General features: G+C 39.3%; 1 protein-coding gene across 1 annotated transcript in view; it reads right to left on the minus strand.

The window, feature by feature from the left end:
• Positions 1-12,784, minus strand: part of plxnd1 (plexin D1) — a 73,489-nt gene that overhangs the window by 44,463 nt on the left and 16,242 nt on the right. Inside the window, exons 5-7 of the mRNA XM_082518095.1 lie at positions 9,595-9,724; positions 6,135-6,312; positions 5,708-5,816 (exon numbers count right to left, since the gene is read on the minus strand). Coding sequence (XP_082374221.1) covers positions 5,708-5,816; positions 6,135-6,312; positions 9,595-9,724 — 417 coding nt within the window. The remainder of the gene's footprint in view (positions 1-5,707; positions 5,817-6,134; positions 6,313-9,594; positions 9,725-12,784) is intronic.

Below are 12,784 nucleotides of genomic sequence, written 5' to 3' on the forward strand. Positions count from 1 at the left end.
GCTACATGTTTTGATATTTGCATGTTTACATATTTGAATGTTTACACCTGCACTTTCAAAGCTGTAATAATTATGTGTTGAATTTGCCTAGTTGGTTTTCCTGCATTTACCCAAGTCTAGGATTTCCTGGCTTCTGATTGGTTAGCGAGGTCACACTGGGGCTGAATTCAGAACCACATAACAAACCCTCACATTACAAAGTTATTGGTTCTACAAGTTGTTAAATCATGGGTGTGTTTAATTCCCCCCACACTGCTTCTGCACAGGGTGCACTTTTTTGTACAATAACACAGAACAGGGGCGTAGAAGATCTGCTTTGATAATATAAGTATATCTTACATATATGCTATATTTCAAAATAGAAATTTCTCTTAGAAAATGAAAAGTTGATTTATATGCAAAAATACACATGAGCCTTTCTTGGTCCAGTGTAAGAATGAACAGTGATATTTGGATATGAGGCAGTTTTAGTTTTGAGACCATTTAACATGTAGTCGAGATGATACAGGGTGGTGTTTGTGGATATGTGGATATTAGGTCCTTGCTTTCTGTGTACAGAGTAGAAATATGTCTTTTCAGATGAAGTGCCTAAACTGGAACATCTCCACTGCACATTATGAGCATGAGTAAAGTGTGAGTCACTGCACTGCCTCTGGGAAGAGACAGATGTCCCACACTAGGAATGATAGTGCCTCCAGTGATAACAGCACTCTAAGGGAGTTTCTAGATTGGGGGGAGTGAAGTGGGTGCAAGAGGATGTAGATATGTAATTGAAACATGTGTGTTCTGATTAAAAGCAGACGGACCCCTCAAGGCTCTTATCAGCTGCACAGTTTCTGTTTTCCCTGACTCCCTTTCTGTCCTACTAAAACACCTATAAACCACCACACACACACACACACACACACACACACACACACACACACACACACACACACACACACACACACACACACTAAGACTGACACACAAGGATTGTTCACATACACACACTCTCTCTGCTTCATCTAACACTGACAGTAAATACCCTGTGAAACTGCCCTCCCCAACTCATAATGACCACACACACAAATAAAGAGTGAGGCTTGCACTCTCAGGGCCTCAGTGGACACAGCGGTTAAACACACATCCTCAATCACATCTCTGTCAAAGAGAAATACGTTTGAAAGAAAAGATCAGTTTCAGGGGGGACGACAGAGAAAGAGGGGGGAGGGGGGGAGCAAACGGCAAGAGAGACAGAGAGAGAAAAAAAGAGAAGCAGGAAAGAGACATGCTCCAAACTTGAGACACAAAAAGCAAATACAGCGGCGAGAGTGTGTGTGTTTGAGAGTGAGAGCGTGGCTGAGAGACATAATGAGAGCGAGAGGGCAGGATAGGTGTTTGTCCTACTGGGCTGTGTGGTGAGACTGGAATGCCTGGTCTGGTTGTCATTAACACTTTGCCCGGTGACCATTTTGAAAGTGTCGTAATGTTTTATGGTCACTAGTTATTCTAATATTCTAAATTTAGGTGACTAGCATGGGTCAAGCTCAAGCTCTGCTACATTACCCTGAATGCAACTTAATAATACATTTATTTAGACACTGTCACGTAAAGTGGTTTTGGCATGGTTGCAACACATGCTTTCTGCTGCAAATTTAAGGGGAAGTACTGTATAACATCACCAGGCGTGTTTTCGCCTACTTTTTAAACCACAGATGGTATTGCACAAGTGATTTTATACTTTCAGTAATACTCTTTATTGCAAGCGTTGGCTAAATATTTCTTGTCACATATATGCTATTAAGCCTGACTTTCTAGCATGTGTTTTAGATCCAGGCTTTACACACTGGAGCTCAAAACTGGCAGTCTTTCAAGGACAGCTGTCACTGCGGTACGCTCACGACCTCAAATGAGATTGTTTTACTACGATTTTATTTGCATCTTTCTGATAAGAGATTATATTAAGGAGCAAGAGTGCCGAAGAGTTGGGACAGACTAGGGAGAAAGAAATGGGAATGCAAATCATGCAAGGTACCGGGCTTAAATTACACCCACTAACTAATGGATTTCTTGTACGGCTCCTACAGTCTCAGCCTTGTACAGAGTAATAAAAATGCATCAATAGTATTCAACCACCTACTACTTATCATGAATATAAAAAGAAAGCCTAGCATTTGTTTTGTGGTTACGCTATCCAGGGTTAAATCTGTTTTTTGAGGTGTTTTTTACTATTTAATATATTTTGATTATTGACTGAAGATGATGTAAAATGTTTGGCAGATGTGCCTCTGTTTCCTTCGCCTTTAATCTGATTTTCCCCCGCTCCCAGCTAAACAGTGTTGTGTTTTGAACAAAGACAATTAAAGCTTATAATAATTCACTGAACCACTAATTCACTGAACTTGCTAAACCTGAAACAAAAACTCAATTAATTAGATTGAAATGTTCATCAAGAGAAAATTATTGGGCGGCTATTTTGGTAAATGATTAATCCCTTAAATTACTGTTCTGTCAAAATAATCTAACATCAACAGGTCGGCATTTAAATTGTGCATGTTTCCCTTTTCTTTAAGAGTTGATTGGTTTTTATTGACACTTCTGTGAAGCACCATGTGACTGTTCTTTGTCTCAAAAAGTGCAACACAAATAAAGTTTACTTACTTACGCTTCTGCGCTTCACAAACCAAATCAGTAATTGATTATTCAAGAAAACAATTAGCAGATTAGCAGATAATTAGCTCTTTGCAGCACTAAGAATCAGTTTATTTTTGATCACATCAGTCTGGCATTACCACAAAGAGCCAGAATGCCACAGGAGACATTGTCTCACTTTGTTTTGCACAGTGTATTAATAATGAATTGGAATAAAATACCCTCCACTGACACCTTGCAGAAATGTAATTTTGCTTCCACACCAGAGTAGCATGAGACAGCACAGGACAGATTTTCTAATATGAGAATAAGTTTTGCAGCAAATCACTTTTAACGGTGCTTGCGTGACACTGATGGTTTACACAGACGTTCAGATGTCAGTATCTAATAACATAAGAAAAACCCGAGTGATGGCTTTTTTCATAAAGCGTAAAACAAAGACCCTCTACTATCCGGTTTCCCTGAGAATGAGCGGCTCTTTAGGGATTATTAACAAAACAGCATGCAGTGATTAAAACCAGATAGAGTATAGCAGATCCGCACATTACAGCAGAATGCTCATCCTGTGAGAATGGCACTTTGCTCATTATCACCTTCAACAAACCACCATCTAATTTCACACTCCTGGACCTCACCGAGCACTGAGGCCGCGCGCACATATTGGGTGCAGTCTTGCACACATGTACCTGCAACTGCAGTGTTCACACCTCGAAACTGCTTTCAAAAAGCGAACAAAAGGGACAAATCAAACGCCTTCTCAATCTCCGGGAATCAGACAAACACGCACACACACAGATGCCCCTCTAAACCTGAGATCTGCCCATCAGATAGAGCCGATCCTCTGACATGGTCCAACATGCAGGAGGAAGCCAGCTGGATTGCTTCCAGATATGAGTAAACCCTCCCAGTAACCGGGCCATACAAGTCACAGTCTTTCATATAAACAAACACTGACATGATCTGCCAGACACACATATCTAATTTCCCTTGGATTAATGTTTACAGCATATTAATCCCAAATTTGATCCTGCACTGGGAAACCTGGAGCAAGCAAAACACACAATAAGCCTTTGAAGACACGTCGAGAGTATTGAGGCCTAAATAGAGAACAGGGGAAAAAACATGAGAGGGAGTGGCTGGGGATGGAGGTGGCAATCATTTGCTGCTGTGAGATCACTATAATTGTATTTCACTGGGATTTATTTAACATTAAAGGTTTGTTTTGAGGAAATTTATTGCATATTGAAGCAGCTGATCCACTATTTAAGTAAAAGCATCAATATAAAGTAATAATACTCTGTTACTCAAAGGATCTCATTTATTGCAATAATTGTGCAAATTAAAGAAATATTATGAGCAAAATTAAGTCAAAGACCTCATAATGGGGAAATGTGTCCCCGGTGAGTGGCACACTATTAAGCTGCTTCATTATTAGACCATTACTGATGCATCAGAGCCTAATAGCATTTTATTATTCTACCTTCCAGGTGAACTTAGTTTCAGCTGTTTACACGGTTCAGCAGTCTTGTCTGAGAACTCGTGAAAGCTAAGTAACACGTAATTTGGTATCAAAGAAGAAGAGAACTATTCACGTGTTTGAGTTTTTTTGTAAAACACTGAATAATTTAAATGATCAAACAGTTATCTAAAAAAAAACATCAATAACTCTTGGGTGGAACTGCTAACAACTTACAGATATCTGAGCTACTGGACACAGAACCTGTGCATCGTTCATTTTTCGAGACTGCAAGGTGCTGTGCAAAATGAGCTACCCCTCATTTTTTTCACATTTAGCTTCCAGGGAGGCAATTTAGTGACCAGGTAATTGTACCTTTAAGCACTTTGTTACTAACAGCCTGTTGCAAAACACAATTTGCTCCCATTTTTTTTTAGTTTCATCTGTGAAAAATGCCAAAGATAACACAATTTGACAGGCATAAAATAGTATTTTTGTACCGTCAGAGCTATTACCCAAAACCTTGGCATATCTACCTCAAACTCAACACAAAGCAATATGAAGCCCTGTGGGATCATCTTGACAGAGAACGAAACAAAACACAGCCAACGCTGAAAGAAGATCTTTGAATGTCCTGCGAGAAGCCTGGAGAACTACTTGAAGAAATTATAAGAAGGCTTGCCTAAGAGAGTCCAGGTGGTCATACCCACTGACTTTCAAGAATTATTAACACTCTATTTTTTCTTATAAACTGTATTTCCATGTATACTTGCACATGTTTCAATAACCCTGTTTTCCACTTTCCTTAAAAGAAATTAGGGTTAGTTTAAAACCTTTGCACAGTTCAAAAATTAATAAAAATGATTTATCATTGTCACATGATAGTTCATGGTTTCAAGATTGCAAATTACTACACAACATCCTGCAAGCCCAAATTTTATTTTGGATGGATTTTTAATTTCTCCAAGGTATAGCAGACCTAATAAGTTGAACCTGAAAAAACAAGCACAAGCTTTGATTGGAAGTAATTAAAAAAAAAGTAGTATGAAGTAGTATTAAGTATTAGATGTAGAAAAACCCAAATAAAATGTCACCATATGAGGATGAGGAGGCTCGGGAGGTTAAAGGAACTGTTTAGCTGCCTGATACTTGGACAGCAAACAGAACCAAAAGCCCGAGGCCCCAATAATCATGTCCTCCAAATGCAGATGCTCAATATTCATATCCAGATACTTATTTAAACAGATAAGGGTATGTGAAGCGGCAAAAGTGATCACAAGTAAGCAGCGCTTTTCTCATAAGGACATGGAGACACTGATTTGCTCCTTAACAATGCACTAACATAGCATATGCTTAATTTACATGAAAACCCTAATCATGCTAGTATTTTGTGTCTAAATCTGGTGAAAGTTGAAGTGCAAAGGGTTGCATAAAGAACGTAGTGGAGGAATAAATATAAAGTAGTATAAACTATACTTCCTGAAAATTGAACAGTACTTGAGAAAATGTAAATTTCACCACTGCATCAATGCAAATGTGACTGCGTGTAAACGCATCACTAACTGGTTAAATCAAGAATTTGAGATAAACCAAAGTGATATTAAAAGTGTGACTCACGGTGTCTTCGGATGTATTTTTCCAGTCCTCTCGCAGTCATAGATGATGAAGCTCCCAGATACCACAGATGTGCCATTTACTTTTATCGCCACAGAAACCGTCAGGTGATCTGAAGAAACAAAAGAATGTAGACAACAGCGTATGTGACAACCGCTGGAGATGATATCGCCCTCATAACACAAACTAGACAACAGCGTATGTGACAACCGCTGGAGATGATATCGCCCTCATAACACAAACTAGACAACAGTACATCCTGACGTTACACTGACTTTGCCGCTTTTTGAAGAGATGAAAGGGGAAATTGGATTTGTTCGTATAAAAAAATGACTCAAATACCATAACTGTCCTTGAAATGTGTGGAAAAACATGGCTGGCAGCTTAGCAAAAAAAAAAAAGCCAAATGGTTGCCTGTTTGCAGTCCCACCTTTGCCGGGGAGGATTGGTTGATAGCTTTTTCGAGGGAGGAGAGGGCAGGTTTGGATCTGAGAGGGACCGGAGTCCAGGTGCACCGTGGCGACTGTAGAAACCCCCGGCTCGTATTCACACTCCACCCGGGAACCAATCAGATCAGGAACGCTGCCGTTTATCAAGATGCCAACATCCTGCGGCAAAAACACATATAGCAATATAAATAGCTGCTCGTCTTCATCAAAATTAATTAGAAGCCTGAATCCCCCGAACGCACAAACATCGACTCCAATACTCCTTAACAGAGAGCGAATGGTGTTGGCATTACTTCAACTTTGTTCAAGAGTTTAAGCAGAAATAAAGAAACTAATGTGCAATGAAGAAACAGATGGCACAGTGCTACATTCACATCTAAATCTGGGTATGTGATGAAGTATGACAGACGTATAATGAGAAACATAACACCTCACTGACATGACTGAATTTCAGCTAAATGATTTCAATGTGAGAAAACTAAGGGTGGGATGGTGGGAGAAGGCAAGGATTGTTAAGTAGAGAGGAAGGAGCAAGATGACATATTCTGCAGCCCAGCAGGTAGGAACTGAAGCAGCCGGCGGCATGTGCTTACTTGTCTTAAAAATCTTCTCCATTGTTTAGTGGAATTGATCATTTCCTGCCTAAGGCCCTGACTTCCTGCCTGCTGCTTCCTGCTTTTGGGGAGACAACCTTGAGTGGAGTTTCCTGTTGATGAAGGATGCCTTTGGCAGCGGCAGCTGGAGGACCAGCCACACTGACCCTCATTACAAGCAAATATCCACAATTAATGAACCAATTAATGACCTGTCGTCTCCGAGTCAAGTCCAATTATGATCTGTAATTAAAGGTCAACTATATCTGAGGTGTCAAATTTCCCTGAGCTAATTATCACATTGTTATCTTTTGTTACGCGATATAATGACTGTTAAGAATTACTGAAAACAATAGTTTGGAAGCTATACCCCATAAGTAGGTGATGCAGTCACTCTTTTAACCAGGATATATTATCCTGCCAAGTCTGATTAAGGTAGTGGTCCATTAAATACCACTTATAAACACCTGCAAAGCTAAGGGTGAAGATTTTAATGGGTAAGCTCATTATTAATGCACAAAAGGTACTAATGAAGCCTGACTAGCTCTCAGGTATACTTGAAAGTTGAGTTAAATGTGTGTTTTCCATTAGTACAAAGGTAAAGGTGATTGGAAACATGCCCACATACAATGTACAAATACTATAGAGTAAGCTGACATTGGAAAGTCACCGCAAATTACTTTTTAAATAACTGATAAAACATATTTTTCTGTCTGCAAAGCAGCAAAACACTATTTACTATTAATCTGCATTTCATTTTACCAATTTTAGTTACAGCTAAATATAAAAATAAATAATAGATGTGGTGCTGGTGCATTTTGGACCATCGCTAATGAAATCTGATAAATATTATGGCTGCCTGTGCAGATCAGCAAAGAAATCAGTGCTTCAGTTTTTTGAGCGTGAAACTCTAGTTCTTTATTAGTGTGTTGCTGAGCACAAATTACCAGGTATCTGTGTCTTTGTGTTGCTCCTATACAGTCTTTTAAATAAAGCTTGTCTCCTATGCTAACAGGTGTCACTGAACTGGACCTCTTTGCCATTTTGATGATGTTGATACCTTTTTTGGAGCATTTATCATGGATTTACTAGAAAAAATACGTTGCTTCTAGGTTATGATCAATTCAAGAAGTTTTTCCCCAAATTTTGTTAAATAAAATACCATTTAGCACTAATTACCTCTGTTATAAACACATGAAAACACAAATAATTTAGAAATATGTGAAAAAAAGTTGTTAAAACTAAAAATAATATTGTTATTTATTAGCCAAAAAAAAAAAGAAAATGATATCATCTGTCATACTCAGATTTTAGCCAGTACACTGAAGTTGAATGAGAAGTCATAAATAAATTAGCGTTCAACCACTAAAGCTAATTTTTCCAATCAGTAAAGGCAGAAAATCCCCACATTTTGGCTTGTTAATCAAAAAATAATCATCTGCTTAAAAAAAAAAAAAGTAATTCATGGGTAATAACAATAATTATATTTTAGAATTAAAATTATCATTTCAATTAAAGAGCTTGCATGTACTGGTGTATTAACCACTACAGAAACATAGAAAATGATTTGGGTAATTACCCGTACTGGTAATTTAGGGTAGCTTTGGCATAAACCTTAAATTGGGTGGTGGACTAATATACACCTGCTAGCACCTATACAGTCTTTGAATGCTGCTAAAAGCCTTTAGCTGATCGGGAGGAGACACAAACCCAACCTCAGGGGGTCACAAGCTAGTGTAGTCTTCATGCGGGTCCCTAGTCCAGACAAATGGGAGGGTTACATGAGGGAGGGCATCCGGCATAAAACCTGTGCTAAATCAAATATGCGTGTCCATCTGCTGTGACGACCACTTGTGAAATAAAGGAATAGCTGAAAGTACCAGACTAGCCTTAGCCTATAACTCTGTACTCCAGCCTCTTATCCATATTAAAACCAATGGAGGATGTCATTTCAACATTGTTGAGACACCTGGCAAAGTTCTTATTTGAATTTCTTTGCTGGGTCAGTAGAAACCATTAAGGAGAAATTCGCACGGATAACTTCCTGCAACCATGAGCACGAATAAATATAGATGCACTTTAGAGTTTTGACATTTGACTTGTTGTATTTTTCAAAAACCCAGTAAAACAGTGGACTGAGGTTACAGTAACATTTCTGTATCATAGTCCATCAGATCAACTCATGTATTCAGTCCAAGACATTTTCTAGCTTATATCTTTCTAGCTTATATAGATTTCCAGAATTTAGACAGATTTTTTATTTTTCAGGCTCTGTGCTTCAAAACATTCAGTTTTGATTCAAACAGTGATCAGATATTGCCAAGTCCCAGCTTTGATTTTAGTCCGTGTTGAAAGAACTACGAGGGCTTTTCAAACACAGTAGTCATATATCAAAGGTTCAAAAGCAGTTGAACAATCGACTACCAAATATTTCTGTGTGTCAGCTGTGTGTTGTTCCGTTCAACATAAAAGAGCTTCCATATGGCTCAGAGTTGAGGGTGTAGCTATAAAGAGTGAACATTGACAGCAACATTTTTTAAAAGCTGGAAAAAAAGCAGATGAATGCTAGCGTTACATAAACGTATGCATCGCTTTAAGCAGGAAGTTGTGATGGTGGAAGAAGCTGCAGTAGCACACGCCACTGGCACTTTATTTTATTAGCCGAGTAATAATAATAGTCTGTGCTGTAATGGTGAGAGGTGTCAGATTATAAAGGTGGTCATGAGACATCAGCTTTAAATAAACTGTCCCCATTGCAGCCATAACTTTGTGAAGATCAACAGCAGTGCTTGTCTGACTTGTGAAAAGCATGTGACGGTAACAATAACATACAACGAGTTCACAGCACCTTGATGTCTGCCGAGATGCTAATCTCAGCGGGTGTCAGGGTCATGGAAGGACACTGTTGGGGGCCTTCACCCATGCTGATCCAAGAACGGGCCAGCAGCCCCTGAGCGCACTCCTTCTGGATGGTACATCTGGACAGAAAGAAACAAAATGAACATCATATCTGCTACATCATGTGTGTTACATTTTCATGTTGAATCTGTTGAGATTAGATTACAGGAAGAAGAGCTTCAACATGTTCTGTATGGCCTAAACTTCAAGGCCATGCACATGTTGCTTTGCTCGTCCAGTATCAGATTATGATAAAATAACTGCTTATCATTCCTGCAGCTGGTAATCTAGACCACAAGACAGCCATATGGGTTTGTGAATCCAGAACTTCAAGGTCGTATGTGTCAAACTCAGCGCCTACAAGTCTAATCTGGTCCTTTTTAAAAAAAAAAATAAATAAATTTCGGCCTGCACATCACTAGGTTCTCAAAAAATGTTGCCCTGAACAGTAGGTGTCATGGTACTATGCTTTTTGTTGTAGTTTCAGTTCAGTGGCTTTTCTATGTATCTTTATCTTCCTACTTCTGATGGTTGTTTCTCCTTTTGTCCTGTCTGCACCTGCATCTGGTTTCCCTTCTTTGTGACTACCCACCACACCCTCGGGAGTTTCACCTGCGTCCAGTCAGCTGTGCGTGCAAATAGTCATGTCTCTCCCTTTTTATTTGTCCCACTGTTGCTCCCCAAAGTCTTTGTGTTCAACTAGATTCATGATTTTTTTTTAGTCAGTGCCCTGCAGAAGTCAACTCATTTCTGTGAGTTGTTTTCATCTTTAGATAAAGCTTGTCTTTTGTAGGTTCAGACTGCCTCTGGTCTATATTTGGGTCCTACCTGCAGAGAAACTTCGAGGGTAAAGAGAAGCCTGGCTATGAGGCGTTTGCGTCATCATTTTGATTCAGTTCTGTGAAATTGGTTCTTGTGAATAGGTTATATGGTAGCCTTGTAGAACTGCACAAGGAACAGAATAATTTTGCTTGACTAAATGGTCTGAAGGTCAAACAACATTTAAGCTGAGGGTCCAGGCTGAGGGCTTTTCAAATTTTAGGCGTGAGGACTATATGAGACATGCATTTTTGATTAAAAACTGCATATAAATAAACCATGTATGACTGTTAAAGTGATTCCCATTACCGATTGTGAACCTTGATGAAACCATGTTTGACACCCCTGTTCAAGGTCAACTTTATATTCTTTGTGAGGTGAGTTTGTGTTTTCATTTCATTCCTGGAGTTGACGAATTCTCTCCACTGGGTTTCATGGTCTGCTTGCTGCAGATTTATGAGGTGCTCTGGTCTCCTAATGTCACATTCAGACTTTGGCTGTCAGTTTGGCTGGCTCGACACAAGAGACTACTTGACCTTAGGTCATATGCATTGCTATGGTAACCCATCCCACAGGCACAGTTACAGATAGCAGAATGACAAAACTACCAGTCTGATTCTTAGTCTGTTTGGACCAACAGTGCATCTAGGAATATGAACGCTGGACACATGGTCAGCAGTACCATACATACAGTTGTGTGTATGTGCGCAATCTGCGAGTATAATGAATGCCTGGGACATAAGAATTGTAAAAGGGCACCCAACAAGCAAGGTGGCCTCACACCCTGACTTCTGCTTCACTAATGAACTTCACCATTGGCACAGAGCTCAGTTCATCTGCAGTGCAGACTGAAAGGACAAAGTGACCTCAGAGTAAGGAGAAAAAGAAGAGGCCCCATCTAGCAATGACCTAACACGGTACATAATGAGTTTGGCACGTCCCACTTCCCTTCTATACTTTCACAGTTGTTTTAAAATAAAGTGTGTCTTTTTGTGCCTGCGCGGCTGTAAGCGTGAGTGTTTGTGTCCGAGAAAGTCAGTGTCCACATTGTCAGTCCCAGCAGCACAGAGGGACTCAGAGGGGCCTGAGGTCAGCTGCTCAACTAAAAATAGAAATAAAGGGCTTTACAAGCCAGAGGTTGTGATCTGTTTTTTAACTTCCTTTAAGGAAAATAAACACTTCTCTGTTTTTCAGTTCATGAATTTGGTCTAGTATCAAATATTCTAACAATTATGTCCTCAGATAAGGACTCTTAATAACACACATTCATAACACACATATAAAAGATAGTTTTTTAATAATTGTATTAACATCAATGACTTGCCAAATATAAGCAAGTCACTGTGGAAATGTTAGCATGATAGCATTTTACTCAATAGTCAATACTCTCTTCAGTCAAAACTCCAAAGGGACTGAGGTGTGATGCTCCCATCATGTCTTTGAAATTATTATTGCAAACCTATAGTTGCCAGTAATCATTCATATATGTTGAGATTATGAAATAAAACAACTTCCATTTGGGTCATTATCAAGTGCAAACCTCCAGGGCTGAAAAATTAATCTGAGGCTTGAGTACCTCTTGTGCATTTCCATCAGTAGCCACTTGAGGCTGGCTCTCGAAGCGAATCAATCCCCAGATTTCCATTTTAAAATGCCTGACTTCAGCAATTAAAATAAAATGCTTACAGATAGTTTCACCAATTATAGTAACTTTATGAAACCAATGTTTGTATTTTGTTTGATTGCTTGGGTTTTGTAGAATTCATTTCGACTGAGGCAGCTATTTTTAGCACTTTATTTGTCTGCTGCTTCAAACTGATTAGCAGATGTGGTCATGATAAGATGAAACTCCATCATGACCAGCAACACGTCACATATTACACCATGTCTTTATTTATTGAATAAAAATTCAGACAAAATGCAGAAATGGTGCGTGAAAAGTACACCATCACTGCTTCTACAGGAATTCAGAGGGTAGGGAGCAGTTGCTGCTAATCAAATACACTCGATTTAACTGATCATCAGCAAGTGTGAGCAACTCTATGAAAGCAAATGTTTTGGCAATTTACTGGTGTGAAGCACTCAGTTGCCAATGCCAAGGAGGAAAACAATGTCTTTAAATAAGCAACTGCTGTTGCTTATCAGTCTGGGAAGGGTTAGATCACTGTTTGGCCATATTAGCGGACGGTGCCACATATGGAGAAAACCAAACACAGGATATCAGCAAAAACACCTCATACCAGCTGTCAAGCATGGTGGTGGAGGGGTGATGATTTATTTTGCAGCTACACGACCTGGGCACCTTGCAGTCATTAAGTCAA

The sequence above is a fragment of the Aulonocara stuartgranti genome (assembly GCF_965226115.1).
Source record: "Aulonocara stuartgranti genome assembly, chromosome: 20".
In the NCBI taxonomy this organism is placed as follows: Eukaryota; Metazoa; Chordata; class Actinopteri; order Cichliformes; family Cichlidae; genus Aulonocara; species Aulonocara stuartgranti.